The sequence below is a fragment of the Truncatella angustata genome, assembly GCF_020726525.1.
Source record: "Truncatella angustata strain MPI-SDFR-AT-0073 chromosome Unknown BKA67scaffold_2, whole genome shotgun sequence".
NCBI classification, from domain to species: Eukaryota; Fungi; Ascomycota; class Sordariomycetes; order Amphisphaeriales; family Sporocadaceae; genus Truncatella; species Truncatella angustata.
Genome location: NW_025763382.1, coordinates 6,846,395 through 6,862,950, shown reverse-complemented (window position 1 = coordinate 6,862,950; position 16,556 = coordinate 6,846,395). Strand labels below are relative to the sequence as shown.

The following is a 16,556-nucleotide window of genomic DNA, read 5'->3' as shown; positions in this document are numbered from 1 at the left end:
CATTTACGCGAGCCACGACGGGGAGGCATCATCTGTCTGTCATGCAGACATTGGGCTTGGGATGGTAGCCTGCTTTGGCGGAAGAGTTCATTGGAGAACCAAATTGGAGGCCTACTGAAGCTCGCTGTAGTCGAGCTTCCTATACCAAACCTCACCATAAGCTCCACCATTGTTTTGTATCTCTACATCACACATAAAGAAAGATCATGAACCAATACCGACATGTCTTCTTGTTCTACACTGTGAATGCTCTTGCTGGCTTTGTTGCCGAGCCACCTGTGAAAATATTCCTTGCAGTTACTGAAATAGATTACTAGTCTAATGCGTTCCGGTGAAGTGCCAAGCTAGCAATTGACTTTATAATTCCTTGGTTTCATTTCGTGTTCCAGTACCGAGACTATGACAAAGCTTAAATGACGGTACAAATTAGCTTCACCGGCCCGTGTATATCGGTACAGAATCGTGGCGTTTATGGGCATCCTAGCAATTCGATATACCCAAGTGACCAGGCACCGACTAAAGATCCGGTGACAAATTTGCTTTTGCTTGCGAGTCTCTGGCCATAGCGACTCTTACATATTGTCACGGTCTTCCTGTGAAGCTTTTAAACCTTGACGGCTTCTCTCCCCTTTCTCTTTTTGTTTGTGCAATTATGCTTGACAGATCCATGTCGTACACGATACAGCATGGATTGTATATGAATTACTAGTTGTTCGCTCTGAGTCGAGATAAAGAGTGCGGGTTCGTCTGTAGTATAGTGCTTTACAATATTTCCCGGGGGTCATGAGCCGTTTGTTTCCATAGATGAGATATAGCGGTTGGACTTCTCGCTGGCTTCGACCTCCAAGGTTGTCCAGTTCAACAGAAGATAGGCATTTGCACCAGCAAGATTCAAAGATCAGAGTCCTCGTAGAGCAGGCGCCGAGCTGCCGGAATCGGCCACGCCGTGCTCTAGGTAAGGCACTGTATCATTGCTTGTCTACAGACTTTGTGACGCTATCCTGTATTGTAAACACATGGCCATCTCCCTCCAGCACACATCAAAATCCCGCTGTGCTCAGATCGGCTCTAGGAAGCTTGAACCCTCCCGGCAGCCGATCCTGCAGGATCTGCCCCGGATCATACTTGGCCGAGGCCTCGCGCAGGAAGGCAATATTCTCGTCACCGTAGGTACCGATCGGGTCCTGCGTCTTGTCGGCGTAGTTCAGGTAGGCGAAGTCGACGTCGGTGCCCGCCTCGATGCTCCGCGCCCTCACGGCCTCGCGGTACGCCACCAGGCGGGCCCGCGCCTCGGGCTCCAGCCCCGCGCCCCTGAACACCATGAAGACCTGGAACAGCACTGAGTTCTCCCTCTGCCGGTCCATCCCCAGCACGTTGCCCCCCTTCTCCGCCCCGTGGTCGAACAGGATCGTCGGCAGCGGCTGGAACACCGTGTACAGGCTGAACGTCTCGTCCCCCGTGGCCTCCTGCCAGGCGGGGATGAAGGCGTTGTGCTGGTCAATGATGTACTGGAGGGTCTCCGGGTCGTTCTTGACCGTGATGGCGAACCACACGTTCCTTGTCGGACGGATCTGGTTAGCTGATACGCGATAGTAGTCGGAAGGTTGGATGGGGCCGATGTCGGGTACTCACTGGTTGCCCTTGGCAAACTCAAGCTCCTTGGTGAAGTTAAGATGGCTGTCCTCGCGTAGTGTCGAAGACAACACAGGCTCAATGGCGTTGTACTCGGCATAGGCCGGTGCGTCGACAGCCCCGGTGGTGTCGTGGAGAGCGGAGATGATGACCGACTCGGTAGCTCCCTGGACCCAGGACCAGAAGCTGAAGGCGGAACCGACCTGATAGTTGACGATGTTGTCGACGAAGTTGGAGAAGGCCGTGATGACCTGCCCGGTGAGGTTCAGGGGGTGGATGACGAGGCCGCCGTAGAGATTGCCTGCGTCAAACGCCTGCACGTCGAATCGCGTCACGACCCCAAAGTTCGATGAGCCTCCCTTGAGGGCTTTCCAAAGGTCAGCGTTGTGCGAACTGTTCGCCTCGACTATTTCTCTGAGAAGGTGAGACGTGTTAGTCGTGGATTGGCCCCGGCGCAGATGACAGAGTCCTGCCTTGGTCTCCGGCTTACCCATTTGAAAGCACAACTTCGTAGTTGACGACATTGTCGCAGGTGAAGCCCACTTTGCCGCTGTAGAAGTTGTTGCCGCCTCCCAGCGTAAAACCACCCACTCCTACAGTCGAGGTGCGCCCTCCTGGTGCAGTCGCGCCATACTGCTCGAGCGTCGTGTAGACGTCGCTCCACAGCGAACCGCCTTGTATCTTGGCTACCTTGGTCTCTACATCATATTTTGTCTGGTTCATGAGTCCTAAGACACGGTATTAATAGGGGATGCCGCAGAAACCTAGGCAAGGCGTGAGAGGGGAGACATGTTACCAAGGTCTATTGTGATGCCATCGTGGACTAAAACATACTTTGTCAGTGTCTGGTTTCAGGCCAGTGACTCGAGAAGCTCACTATCGGCCGCCGGTCCCCAGGCCATGTGTCCACCACAGCGAACGGCCCAATTGGTGGTGGCCGTGGCGGTCAATGTCTTGATGATGTAGGATACATGCTCGACAGAGATAGGCATAGCAATACAGGATGGGTTCATGCGTGCCGACACCGAATAATAGTCGGCTTCACGCGCAGCATATGTTGTACTGTTAGCACGGTAGACATTGATACCGGCATCCTCGAGTACGGTACACTACGGCAATATGGTTAATCCTGCTACAGAGACGTCTAGATTGCAGCACACAGTCATGCTCAGCAACTCACCGTCTCGTCGATGCTAGGGCCAGTCATGTTGTAGTTGCTACAAAGCGCTGCCACGGTCGGTACGGTGGCATGGAGCGCCAGTAAAGGGATGAGGGACCGCATGATGGATGTATAATTATCACGCGCTATTACTTGATCGGCCAACGATGTTCCTGAAACACAGACAACACCGACCACGGCCGAGTGCATAAAGATGAAGCCCTAACGTGCAGAATCCCGATACGACGTGCCACGACGGCCAAGGCAGTGTTATAAATGGTCCAAAGGGGTACAAGGCAAGATTATGCAGCGAGGACGCCATATGTGACCTGTCCAATATTGAGATGACCCCAGGCTCAACTGCGAACCACAAACCAGGATCACCGCACCGTTGGATATCCATCTAAAAGCTCCTAATATGGCACGCGGGCAAGCTCATTTCGTCAAATACCATGCCAATTGGGCATACACAGAGTGCAAAGGAACAGATGCAAGGTCTTGCAGTGACCCACAAGTCGCCGCTCTAAACACTGGGGGCAAGACCTGGCCAGGGAGGGAGGGAGATAGATCAATTGGCTACGTATGCGCTGTTCCTATTTGTTGCGTATCTTCACTGTTGCCTTTTCGTATGACATACGACTAGGGAAGCGGGCAGATTGGGAAATGATTAACTCTGAGCCCGGGTACCATGTAACCGTACATGGAGTCCGTGGCAAAATGGCACCCGGGGAGTCCTCCGGCCCGAGAAATGCTTGTTGCACCCCCCGGTGAGGGTCCGCTGTGACAGACTCTCCTATAGGTGCGGGCTGCTCCACCGGTAAATATTAGATTGCGGTTTCCAGGATGACAATGGAAGGCCAAGACCGGCTGTGTTTGTACCTTGTATCATAGTGTTTGATTTGTTCGAATATTCCCTGTAATCGTCAAGTCGCTATTTGATAGTACAATCTTTGCCCTGTGGTATAACCATCTTGCAGAGGGAAGAAAAACCCGACACTTGTTCATCTGTAATACCCTCTCATGTTTTGCGACGTAATGTGACCTAACGTAACATAATAGAGGCTTTTTGTTGCTTTAGACCCAGAACTATGTTCGCCTGCTAAACATGATTATATATCTCTAATTTTTTTTAATCTTTGAGCATGGCTATATATGTTTTGATTTAAGGCAAAACAGGAGCATCTTCTGTGCAGATTACGTGAGATCACTCGGGGTTTTTCTCCCCTGCATGAGCCATTACCTGTGTCTAGTTATTCAGTACTCAATTCAGGGGTCAATGAACTATGTGCCTCAACAAGCTTTTGAAGGGATACGCACTTGTGACTTTGCAGCTCTACCTATCGCCCATCGGTTTGATATCACTCGTAAGAGAATGAGACTCTATGATATATATCCAAGGCATTCCCTTTTTCTCTTTCTTATTCTTTCTTTCCTTCTTACACAAAGCTTAAACTAGAAAAAGATTCACTACGGTTAGTTAATGCATGAGAGGTAATATAAACCACCTCAATTGAAAAGAAAAAAATAGGCAGGGTTTTGCGTTGGAGGGAAAAGGTGGCCCGTGTATGCCAGCTGTTCAAAATGTCAAAATGTCTCAACAGTTCGGCACTTGATGGAGTGCAGGAATGATGAACAGTGCAGATCATCGAACATTGTTCCTGAATAAAAATGATATCCAAAAAAACATCCTGGAGGTTTGCCCCGGACAAGACAAAGAGTGGATACACACACCGAAAACATTGCGCCCAGAACGTTGCAAAGCTGCAAAGGAGTCGGAGTTATGGTTGCGGTTGTCAAATTCATATGATATGTTGACTGCGCGGCAAGTCTCAGCGTCGGCTTCTGATGGTCTGTTTATCACTATTGTCGAGTTTCTTGCCTAGTATGCCGTCTCTGTAGAACTCAATTCCATTTTCCAACACATCATGGCTTTTCCAATCATCAATGGCACCGAAGTGATGATTCCACCTCCCGACGGTTGGGTTGTGAACTTCACTCATCCCTACCGCGACGAATCGACCAAGACACATGTACTGTGGGCATTCGGGATAGAGTTTCCCATCGCAACGTTGTTCCTAATTCAGCGAATATACACATCATGGTTTGTGCTGCGGAAAGTCCGAATCGATGACTGTAAGAAAAGAAAACCATCCATCATTTAACCAATTACTTCTGAGTTTAGAACTTAATAATGCTGCAGACATAATAGTTGTTGCATGGGTAAGTGATTCGACCGACCGGCTGAGTATAAAGGCGTTGATATTTCTCAAATAGGGATTCCTGGTGGCAACGCAAGTGATGATGCTACACCTCTGGCGCCTCGGACTGGTAGGACTTCATGGCTGGGAGCAGTCTTTGGACAAAAGCATCTACATGACACAGGTAGGTTTATTCCGACAGTAGTCTACGCAGTGCACCGCACCACTCAACACCGAAAATCGCAGATCATCACAGCGTTGACATTGACCGCCATCGTGTGAGTACTCTCAAACATCAATCAACCCTACTCGCAAACGGCCAAAATCTGACGGACTCTCTATGGGCAGTGGGACCGTTCTGGCCAAATTGACATTGTGTATCTTCTACTACCGACTGTCCCCTGTCCGTTGGTACCAGTACGGCATATTGTTCACGGGCTTCCTGTGCATCGCTTGCTTCGGATCAGTCTGGTTCGCAGTACTGTTCGCGTGCCGCCCCGTGGCGGCGGCCTGGAACCTCAGGCTGTACACGGGGGACAACTGCATAGCGCGGCCGCCGTGGTACATGCTCCAGGCGATCGCGGGCGGCGTGACGGACCTCCTGCTCATGGTGCAGCCGATCCCGACCGTCCTGCGGCTGCATATGTCCAAGAAGCACAAGGCCGCCCTGGTCGCCTGGTTCGGCATCGGCATAATAACGCTGGCCGCGGCCGTCATGCGGCTGGTCAGTCTCCTGTCCATGATCGACAGCCCCGACGTCCCGTGGACCATGGCCGATGCCATGCTTTGGTTGTAAGTTATTTCTCATCTTTCCCAGATCCGCTCGTCGTCCGTCCGGCGGGTTTTCTCTCTCTTTCGTCTTCTTTCTTTCTTGTTGTTAACCGACTGAAACAATCACAGGGTAGTAGAATCCAACCTGATCGTCCTCTGCGGCTGCCTTCCCACATTCCGAGTGTTCCTCAGCCACATGTTCTCGACCCAGAAGAAGAACGGCACCAGCGGCGGGGGATCCGGACCGTCGTCGGGCAAGGTTTCAAAGGACAGCCACGTGCTGCGGACGTTTGGCCAGGGCAAGAGCCGGCGCTTCGACAGCATCGCGGAGATCGAGCACGGCGATCACCGCTTCAGGTCCGACAACTACCACGTGGGCGTCGAAGCCTACGGATCCGGCGACGCGGGGCCCATGGCGGACTCGGGCAGCGAGGAGGTTATACTGCAGACGCGGACGGCCACCATCTCTTACTCGAAATGAGGAGGGAAAACCCCCCCTCCCCGCCATGTGCAGATGGGTTTTATGCTACTGTTACCGTACCTCCAGTGGACAAATCCGTCCCGACTTCTAAAGCAGTCGTAACCAGACAAGGACCGCCTGTAGTCGTCTTCCCGTGAATTATGACCAGCCGCAGCGTGCTACGACGATTTCCCTGTGTCCCATCGAGCTTTTCTATAGAATTCAAGATAGGAAGTCTCCATTGTTTTGTATCCCTACCTGATAAGTGCAGTATCTAGAAAAAGAGAAGATGGAAGAAGATACGTTTCAAAAAGTGGTGGAAAGGTCATCAATCCGAGTACTCTTATAATGATCTGAAACCTTGCTCTGGTAAGCAGGCTGATAGTTCTAAATGCTAGAATACGTCCTTCAACCAGAACGCCGATGGCTAAGCTAATCGAGATTACTCCACGTACGGTAGGTCTTGTAAGGCCAACTGTCTTTCCCACTACTACAAGGTGATGCTTCGGTCAGACGGTTCTAGGCTGCGGAGCATTACCAGTGCCGGCTGCGGCTGGGCCACCTCTCAAGTTTATGGCAGCCATTCGTGACACAATGTTGTTTCCTACGGCATCCACCGCTCCTCGTGGTGAGGTCAATGTTGGGCCCTCTGCTGCTGTCTCTTGTACTTTGAACAACTTGATGGCAGTTCCATTCCAGATGCCAACTGTGCCCTTGGCGACTTGCATTTCGCTGGCAAACACAAAAGCCCAAAGCAGTGACTCGTACCAACCCAAGGCCAGAGGCGACCATTCGAATGAGTGAACTCTGACAGAAGAGAGCTCGATGCCAACCAGGTCTGCATCCCGGATTGCCTTGAGTATCCCGTTAGACGGGCTGTCAATATCCAAGCCTTGTCGTGTGATAAGGGCAGTAAGTTGTTGTATCACGGTGAGGATCGTGTGGAGTGGTAGCTCTGCTAGCCAGCCCTCGATCCATTGCGCAGAAGGTTCGAAGGCGCCAGAAGTGGATTGACCTGCTATAGAATAGCTTCCTAGGCTGGTAGTGCTGTTCTGTCGGGAAAATGAAGGAACACCTGCGGGCATTTTGCCTCGAGCTTTCTCTGACATGCCTCTAAGCTGCGTAGGGACGGCATCATCGATGCTGACCACCGACGATGCGCGTGAAGGGTTCTCGCTTGGGCTTGATTGTGCTGGTGTGGGGCGCTCTTCGTCATCGTCGCTGTCATCCTCGTCGTCACCAATCGCGAACGTGTTGTCTTCTTCTGGTACGTCACTGAGAGAATGAGTTCGTGACTGGGTAGTGGTGGGACTCCGCAAGCTGTCGACGGAGTTTCTATTACTCATATCGAACGGGTCCGTAGGTTGGCCGCTCTCCTTCCTTCGTCGGTTGCGCCTTTCGATTTCTTCCTGGCCACTCTCTAGTGTGAAGGAGCGCAAAGCTTCAAATCGCTTCTTGTTTTTCAGTATCGAATATACGAAGTATGGGTTGCCTAGGAGGGGTGTAAGCTTTGGGTTGTCAGTCGCCAAGTTTGAACGAACCCTTATAATGATGCTCGATGATGGTATTCATCGATTCAAGCAGTGATCTGAGCAGGCTATGGTTGCTCTCGTTGGTCAGTAGGAACGATGGCGACGACATGGACGAGAACAGCTGCATAAGCTTTGTGGATGTTATTGTGTTGATGCCTTCCAGGGAAGCCGAAATGTTGTTGATGATTGCGAGCAAAGCCGGATAAATAGCCGAGAGCTTTCCTTGGCTCGTAGTGATGAGATTGTAGATGGACTAGACAGAGGTGAGATATGGAACGGCGTCATGGGAAGCCATTGCTTACTTGTATGAGGAAGTCGGCATATGTGCCTCGGAAGCCTGGGATCTTGATGACTGCAGGCAGCATGTCGTGACCGTCAAATGCCTTGTTCAGATTGATGCCGAACTTTTGCTCTACGCTCAATGTCTGCAGTAAGAAAGCACACATTCGCACGACGCCCTGTTTCGAAGCATCCGTCTTGTACTCAGTGGCGTAAAATAGTATGAGGATAACGAAATCATGCGCTCTCTCGGTATCGATCATATAGGCTCGGAACCGCTTGTTGCATTGTGTGATTTCCCAGAATAGCATTATAATCTCTGGGGAGAACTTGGTGCTGCTCTGGGTCCCGGGAATATACGACGTGTTGGCTTGGAAGGGTTGGTTGAGGATTCTGGTCATGCCGTCGACGATAAACTGGAAATCCTGGGGTCTGTGTAATCTGCCGAGGAAGTGTCGATAGTAGTTCTTTGGTGTCGTTCCGGTGACCTGTTCGGGTATTGGGTAGAGGAGAATGACTAGCAATAGTTGCAAGGTATAGGTCACAAGTATCTGCTTCTCGTCTTTGAAGACCAACGTATTGTACGGCACTTTCCAGGTGGCAGGGTTATACTTGAGGGTCTGGGTAATGTTAGCAAAGCAACTAGAAGCGGCTTTGGTGGTGGTGGCATACTGTATTGAGCAAGGAACAGAGCACGGATAGTACCACCTGCTTGTCCGGACATGTGCATATGTATGTCAATGCTCGCGTGCCCTTGGTGGGCAGGACGCTGGGCGACATGTACATGCTCTGACTCGCCAAGGTGAGCAGCAACCGCAGTATCTCGCATCGGTTGGCCTCATGCTCCTTGGTTGTTGGGAGGGTGGTGTTGCAGCCGACGCCGCTCTGCCAGATGGCATATGTGACCTTGGGCTTGCCATGGGGCTGTTTGGGCACAGTGAGGTCGGAGAAGAAAAGGAGGTCGGTCAAAGTGTCGATGAGCTCCTCGGCGAGCGGCTTTGTTTCCTCAAACTCGTCCAGGGGCGTCTTGCCATCGTCGGCGTCGTCTGGTTGCGCCTCGTCGAACAATACCTCGTTCGCTATGGCAGCTCGCCGGGTGCGTTTCCTCCTCGTGCCCCAGAAGAACTTCTCTTCCCATCCTTGCAGATGCTCGGCCTCGTAGAGGTATGGGAGAATGCGATTGAGAATCCGTATGCAGTTGAGGGCGTCCTTCTCGGGGGCCAGCTCAGGGTCGGGGAACGAAGGGTGGTGCCGCAATATGAAGAGGCGGGAGGTGACGGCGAGTATGAGGGTCTCTAGATTCTCTATGGCATTATCTCTGGTTCGCCGGACGTCGGTAGGTGCGAAGAGACTGAAGATGTCTTCGGACGATTCGGGTAACTCCCAGAACTGCGGCAGGGGCATGTGAGTACATGTACGAGATGGGGAATGTGCGCGATAAGAGGGTCGAGGCTCAGCTCAGACTTGGACTTGGACTTGGACTTGGACTTGGACTTGGACTCACCGAAGTCCAGTATTCATCATCAGCAGGGATGTGTCGCTCCTCCGAAAGCCTGAAGATGCCTTTCTTGAAGACTAGTTTCGAGTCGCTCGCACCCATGTTGCCAACTTCATTTCGTGTCTATGCAGTGGGTTGACGAGGGGCAGCGGGTTGCTACTCCAGTGTAGAGAGAGAGAGAGGGAGAGAAGCTTGCTGCTTTTGCTCGTCCGTACTAGCCCCAGTAGAATTCACTCGGGACAATGACAGCAAGGGATAGCGAGCAAGAGTATGAGTGTGAATATGAGCGTGGATTTGGCATTCAGTTCGTTACATGTTATCACGGGGTTATTCACACCTGCGGGCAAGAAGACGCTCAATCCGCTGTTATCAATTTCACATCACTTCAGATGTCCATGGCCAGGCGGTTTACGGGCATCTCCAATGCCAGACGTCGCAATCTACAAGGAGAATACACAGTGGCTGTAGTGACTGATAGCTGACGATTGCAGGCCAAGGTGGCTAGTGTTCGGCTGTTGCACCCACTGCCAATTGCCGTCACGGCACTGTAGGATCACTGTAGAAACATGAGATAACATGGCGACCACTGCTGAGAGCTGATCTCCCAAGCTAATCTCCCAAGCTAATCTCCCAAGCTGTTGCGTGCGAGCCTCGCCAGCCTTGGGCACCTACCATTGGGCTTTGCCACTCACCGCTCGGCAGTAAAGCAGCCCCACATTTGTGTTTACAAAACCAATTCCTCGCGCCCTCGAGAATGTTGTCTTCTCCATCCTAGTAAGTCACACTCAATGCCACCCCATACTTGCAGCAATCCTAACCGTCCCAGGTGCACGGGCGTTACGCATATCAGTGAGGATTCGTCCGAGATTGCGTTTTTGCTAGTTGAAAACTATAGTAAGTTATCTTCAGCCTTTCCTGATATCATACCAGGGATCGATTCTAACGTGCTTTCTAGACTATGACCACTCCTATTTGGCTACGGCTGGGTAGGGAATTTTTGGCACACACTACCTCTATGAGGAAGACTTTCTTTTTTTCGTTGCTTGCGGTCCCTTGAGGTTCGAGGTGAAGAAGAATGTGAAATCTGCGAACTCGTCGATGCCCGGTGGTCGGTCACCTGTTTGCTGCGAAACGACAAGTTCTTGACAATGATACTTATGTGATACGCGATACGCGTCGAAGCTCTTGGTGCGCCAGAGAAAAGACGTCCGGCACGATAAAATGCGGGCACCGTGTAGGAACATTCAAACGTAAGAATCAAGCCTGACGAGTAAGGTTTTACTCTCACTCTGCCTAGAGGTCAACGCCCGTTAAACATTCCTGTCCTGTCTTGTGGCTGCCGCTCCATCTTCTCGACACGCCAGGATCATTATCCTAAATCAAAGCTGTGAGATCAAACGCGCCTGCAGACGCGCCAAATGTGAGCGCCTTGTGAGTCGATCGCGGGGCATTGCCACCCGACTCAGATTGTATCTATCATGAGCTTGCGGAGCTGCTCCGAACCAAATAAATCCAGATGTATGCTTCACCACGTGTTTGAACCAATTAAGAACAACCCCGCCGAGAACAGCCATCACGATATGCGTCATTCCCGGCCTCAACTCACCATTACCGGGGATAGCGGGCCGACGTGCAGTATCAACCAAAGCGCCAACAGACCTTCCGCCGACGTTTTCCCGAGGGGCCATGCCTTCGATATGACATGATAATATACATGACATACATAGGAAGGCTCACGTCTCGGTGATTGTAGGAGCAAGATGTAACTTTGGCCTGTGTAAAGCTTTTCTCATCGACCTCGTAAAAATGGCCACCACTCGGACCATGGTCGCTGAGCCCCAGCCGATACCCATGACGGACCTGCGTATACACTCAGCTCAGCAGGATCCTGAAGCTTCGCTCCCAGCAGAAGAGGCTCCAGCTGACGCCGTCTTGGCTGAATCTGGTACACCAATGTACAAATTGGTCGTTGCCGGCTTCTCTTTCTTCTGCGCGGGAGTCAACGACGGCACACTGGGGCCACTGATCCCTCGTATGCTCACGACATTCCAGATTGGCACAGGCGAGATAGCCATTATGTAAATATTCATTATCTGTTCACCAGGTAAATTCATACAGTGCTAACATGGAACCTTGATGACAGCTATGGCACAACCTTTGCCGGCTGGCTCTTCGCCGCCGTTACAAATCCTCTCCTGACCGCACACCTCACCTTGGGGCAACTACTCGGTCTCGGCGCCCTCCTGCAACTCCTGTCCCAATGTCTGCGTCCCTGGTCCCCGTTCCCTCTGTTCTGCCTCACCTTCTTTCTCCAAGCCGTCGGCATGGCATATCAGGACAGCCACTCCAACACGTTTGTGAGCGGCCTCAAGAACGTACCACACCGCTGGCTGAGCTTCATCCACGCCTGCTATGCCCTCGGCACATTCATCGGTCCCCTGGCCGCCACAGGCATCGCGAACACCACGCAGAGCCGCTACGGCGCCGTCGAGGGCTGGCGGATGGTGTATTTCGTGCTGGTTGGCATCGCGGTCCTGAATATGGCCGGGGTGATGTCGGCCTTCAAGGACACCTTCTGGCAGAAGCTGCCCGGATCTGGATCGCGACCCGGGGACGGCAGCAGCGATAGGAAGAACAAGGTCGCCCTGCAGGAGATGACCGGCCTGCTCAAGCTCAAGGTCGTCTGGCTGCTCAGCCTGTTCTACTTCTTCGAGCTGGGCGCCTGGTTCACGGCGGGGGGCTGGGTAGTCGAGTTCCTGACGACGGCGCGGGGCGGCGAGCTGTCGCGCATGGGCTACGTGCCGGCGGGCTACGCCGGCGGCATGTTCCTCGGCCGGATCCTGCTGGCGGAGCCGACCTTCCGCCTCGGCGAGCAGAGGATGCTGCTCATCTACAGCGCGCTGTGCGTCGCGCTGCAGCTGGTCTTCTGGCTCCAGCCCAACATCATCGCCAGCGCCACGGCCCTGAGTCTCATGGGCTTCCTCTTCGGGCCCTTCTTCGCGACCGGCATGTCGGTCGCGTCCAAGGTGTTCCCCCGGAACGCGCAGGCCGCCGCCCTCGGGTTTGTCTTTGTGGTGGCCCAGGCGGGTGGCGCCATCTTTCCTTCCATCACGGGCGTGATCGCTACGAGTGCCGGCGTGGCCGTCCTCCAGCCCATCGTGCTGGCCTTGATCGTGGCGGGCGGGGTCTGTTGGTGGATGATACCAAAGATCCCCGACCGGAGCGAGTAAGGTTAGAGTTGTAGGAAAGGGCCGCCCAAACGGCGGGGATTGATATTGGGCTACAGAGTTCTAGCAGATGTGCGCAGGTTCGTTCAGATTGAAAACACGTCAGCAAAAGGTTGAAGTTGAATGCATGATTCGCAATATTTGTTTAATCCAACGATGGCAACTACATGTAAACTGACGACTCGTGTGAGGATGATCACTAGCACAGAGATAAATACAGAGTGTTGGCAATGTAAATCATAATGAGCATACGCCGTCAATCCCAGAACCCGAATGAATGTTTTAGCATGTCATCTCCCTAGGAAGTAAATCTGCAAAGAATGGAATGCAAGGAAAACTTCCATAAAAATGCGATTCGTAAGACGTGTTAAAAAGTAAACTATTACGGCGGCAAATTCGGTCAAATTCTAGACGGTGCAGAATATCGTTATATTCGCTGGTCGCCGTCTTGAGTAGCTTCTGAAGATGGCATTATGACATGGTTGCGAGTATGCTTTCCTTTCATGGGGGACCCGCCGTTCTTATCGATCAGCCACAGCCAACCCGTATCTTTGGACTATCGACCGCGAAACTAATCGTACTCGTGCTTGGAAACAGTCGCCAAATCGCTTTTGTTTGATCATAACGACCCAGGATCATCTGTGAAACGTTACCTGGTTTGCAAAACGAACAGTATGACGACACTCGTCTGTGTTGGGGCATGCTACCTCGACACAATTCTTAGGCAAGGGCACAACATCGCCGAGACATCCCGTCGCCTGGTTGCTAATGAAAAACACAGTGTGCCCTACTTTCCCGAGGAAGATTCAAAGCTACGAGCGACTAGTCTGAAAGTCCGCAGAGGCGGCAATTGTCCCAACTCACTCGAGGTGTTGCAACAGCTTCTAGCCCAGCGTCCAGGTCACAATGTGACACCGTACCTGATCTCGGTGCTGCCGTCGAAATCGTCTCAGGCGACAGCGAGTATCAAAGCTTCCTTCGGATCCGACTCGATTGTTGATTTGACTAGGTGCATTTATCGGGAGCAGCATTCAGATCCGGCGAGTAGCTACATAATACGTAGCGAGGACACGGGATCCCGTACCTCGGTAAACTTTAATGACCTACCAGACATGACGGGGGATGAATTCCTTGCCGCAGCGAGCGGTTTGCAAGGCAGGACGTGGTGGCATTTTGAGGTACGGTTGACCATGACCGAGCCATGAAACGAACCGCACACTCATGATCGCGAGAAAAGGGGCGAGTTCCGGAAACGACGTTAAGGTGCATTAGACATCTGCGGAAAGCATATCCGAACACCAAAATCAGTGTGGAGGTCGAAAAACCGGGGCGGTCGGGTTTGGAAGAGCTGGCGTCCGAGGCAGACGTCGTCTTTTACTCGAAAGGTTGGGCTCAGGTTGGTGCCAGGCTGCAAAGGCCAACAAGCAGAAAAGGCTGACGAGTAGGCAGGATAAAGGCTACCAGACAGCCGAGGAATGCCTGGAGGCCCAACGCATCGTGGCTCGCAAAGCGTATGTCACAAGCGGGATAGCCATTCCGTAATAAGCTGACCAACCGCCTTACTGATGCATTGCAACAGGTCTCTTCTCTTGTGCACTTGGGGGTCGGATGGAGCGTCGTGGATGTCACTTCCGAACAGGAATTACTCGTCCTGCCCCGCGTTATCTGCTGGGCAGACGGTTCGCGTAGTTGAGTATGCAGAACCACCAAAGGGATAGAGGAGCAATATCCCTAAAGCCTCGTGGATGGTTAAAAGTGACTAATATCCATGAATTGTAGTACAGTAGGTGCAGGTGACACGTTCGTCGCCGGGATTCTTTTCGCCCTTCTGTGTCACCTTGAGGATGGGGATGTGGAGAGCACAGTCCGGTTTGCCGTGCAGCTTGCTACCTGCAAGGTTCAGAAGGAGGGATTTGGTGGCGTTGGCCGAGAAGTAATGGGAAGCCGACAGGCTTCGTTGGTGTGAGAGATGACCGTGTCAGGAAAGTTGCAGCGATGTCTAATCGTGTGACAGGTAATCATGTAGTCTTCACCTAGTCTTGGAAGTTTGCATCCGGAGAACGGTGTGTGGGCAGTCTCTGGGATGGCGCACACGATATGATAGGTTTGTATCTTTGCATATTCAACATGATCAACGTGACTTTCTCTAACGCGGGCGCCACGAGGCACTCGCGGCCTTGTTTTTAAGAATAATAGTTGAATGAACAGAGCGGCCGAGATGTCTGCGGGTCGATGTATCCTCCCCTGCATATGGTCATGGCCCTACTTTGTTTGGTGATATGATGGACAAAAGACGACTCGTGGGGCGAGCTGAGGGGCTGGCTGGCCGCTGGACTGGTAACTCCGTCACAGCTGGGTGTGAAGGAGCGGTGAGTTGGTGGTGGATCCTTAGATTCACAGTAGTGAAGAGAATACTATGAAAGTGACTGCAAGCAATAGCTGGCGAACTAAGACGGATATTTGAGTTCCCTTTTTCCCGTCAAAAATATTGTGATGCTTGAGTCGAAACGCTAGTGTTCCATCTCATCGCTCATGCCTTGCAGCACTTAGGCAGGTGATGCGATCCGCCGAGCCCCGATGCAACAATAGGCTGTTGCATCATGCTTACGGATTACAAATGTATGCTGTAGCTGGTGGGTGGGTGTGCCGGAATTGAACACGACCACAGGAATGTGAAAAGCGTCCAAAGGGTTCCCGATCTAATTGAGGGCTGGATGATTGCGTGTCGATGTTGTCGCTAGACTCGTTATGAAGCGCTCAGGTCTTCGTCAAGTCTTGTCGCCTGTACCAGAATCTGGCGAAACGAGGGTTCCAACACGAGAATGGCAGTGGATATTGTTATTGACGCCTGAAATAATTCCCATGTTTATTTTTGCCCATTCGCGATTTGCCAGAAATCCTCCATTAGACTTTTAGATGACGCAAACTTGATCATGCACTTCAGCCGGACCCAGGACAGGCAATGATCTCGCTAGTGGAACTACTTTGCTAAGAATGCTGCTTCGTGTCTGCGCGCAGTGTGATTGGTGCTTGTTGAGGACTCTTTTGGTGCCGCCCGGGCACTTTGGTTTCATTGAGTCGAGTATATTACGGCCTACGCAGCGCAGGAGCTAGTGACGCGCGAGCGGTCTTTGGCACCCACGTAGCGAAGGTGTGATGTCGGCTCGATTCTTCTACGTTAGTTCTTATTAGTAGTGTTGTACCAGATGAGCGGGCATCAGATGATCGCGCGCAGAGACTCTGCTACAAGCCGGGATAGTGGTGACGGACGGCGAGATGCGACACGGAAGAAAGAGCGGCAGGGCGTCAACCCTCAACTACGGTACGAAGACGGTTCTCAGTGCAGATCGCCTGTCTGCAGGAGTGGATAAGAAACTATGTTTGAATCCTGGCTGCCTGGTATGTATAGCAATCAACCCTAATCTGAAGAATGGCTCAGCGGGTATTTTGACAAAGCGACGATCTGGTGGTGACCACTGAAAGCCAGGTTCGGTACTATTTTTCATCGCCTTGGATGAGATTCGAGAGTTTAGCGCTTCGATAGACTGTTGGCAATTAAACACAAGGGCAGGCTGCGGCCGAGTTGGCACGACGTTTGGGCACGGCACATCCAACAGGAATGCGCATATTGCTGAGAGGCTTGAGAAAGTGTGAAGATCAGCCAGGTCCATAAGTACCTTCACCCCAAGCACGGATATGCATACATGCTATGTAGTAGCCATACACAGTACGGATCCGTACGTTATCGAATGGTAGGAATGTCCCTCCATCCATCCCATCTGATAACACGCTGGGTCGTA

The 16,556-nt window shown here is 52.1% G+C and overlaps 5 protein-coding genes across 5 annotated transcripts; 3 read left to right on the top strand and 2 right to left on the bottom strand.

The window, feature by feature from the left end:
* Positions 1-1,040: 1,040 nt before the first annotated feature.
* Positions 1,041-2,984, bottom strand: BKA67DRAFT_635638 (6-hydroxy-D-nicotine oxidase; the record flags this gene model as incomplete). The annotated part of the gene is made up of 6 exons (XM_046105659.1): positions 2,813-2,984; positions 2,510-2,741; positions 2,429-2,455; positions 2,123-2,360; positions 1,633-2,046; positions 1,041-1,557 (listed from the first exon to the last, which is right to left on the bottom strand). The coding sequence occupies exons 1-6, from the start codon at positions 2,912-2,914 to the stop codon at positions 1,041-1,043; spliced, it is 1,530 nt and encodes a 509-aa protein (XP_045962587.1). The 5' UTR covers positions 2,915-2,984.
* Positions 2,985-4,716: 1,732 nt separating this feature from the next.
* BKA67DRAFT_656549 (uncharacterized protein) lies at positions 4,717-6,241 on the top strand (the record flags this gene model as incomplete). The annotated part of the gene is made up of 6 exons (XM_046106963.1): positions 4,717-4,924; positions 4,992-5,011; positions 5,066-5,173; positions 5,236-5,267; positions 5,338-5,781; positions 5,890-6,241. 6 exons carry the CDS (start codon positions 4,717-4,719, stop codon positions 6,239-6,241), a joined length of 1,164 nt encoding a protein of 387 aa, XP_045962586.1.
* Positions 6,242-6,263: 22 nt separating this feature from the next.
* BKA67DRAFT_557803 (high-temperature-induced dauer-formation protein-domain-containing protein) lies at positions 6,264-9,943 on the bottom strand. Its single transcript, XM_046102288.1, has 5 exons — positions 9,536-9,943; positions 8,704-9,420; positions 8,055-8,651; positions 7,762-8,005; positions 6,264-7,712 (listed from the first exon to the last, which is right to left on the bottom strand). The coding sequence occupies exons 1-5, from the start codon at positions 9,629-9,631 to the stop codon at positions 6,730-6,732; spliced, it is 2,637 nt and encodes an 878-aa protein (XP_045962585.1). The 5' UTR covers positions 9,632-9,943; the 3' UTR covers positions 6,264-6,729.
* Positions 9,944-11,482: 1,539 nt separating this feature from the next.
* Positions 11,483-12,759, top strand: BKA67DRAFT_591365 (major facilitator superfamily domain-containing protein; the record flags this gene model as incomplete). The annotated part of the gene is made up of 2 exons (XM_046104709.1): positions 11,483-11,607; positions 11,673-12,759. 2 exons carry the CDS (start codon positions 11,483-11,485, stop codon positions 12,757-12,759), a joined length of 1,212 nt encoding a protein of 403 aa, XP_045962584.1.
* A 671-nt stretch (positions 12,760-13,430) lies between these two features.
* On the top strand, positions 13,431-14,722 carry BKA67DRAFT_656546 (Ribokinase-like protein; the record flags this gene model as incomplete). Its single annotated transcript, XM_046106962.1, has 5 exons — positions 13,431-13,934; positions 13,994-14,152; positions 14,206-14,267; positions 14,336-14,449; positions 14,536-14,722. 5 exons carry the CDS (start codon positions 13,431-13,433, stop codon positions 14,720-14,722), a joined length of 1,026 nt encoding a protein of 341 aa, XP_045962583.1.
* Positions 14,723-16,556: the final 1,834 nt, after the last annotated feature.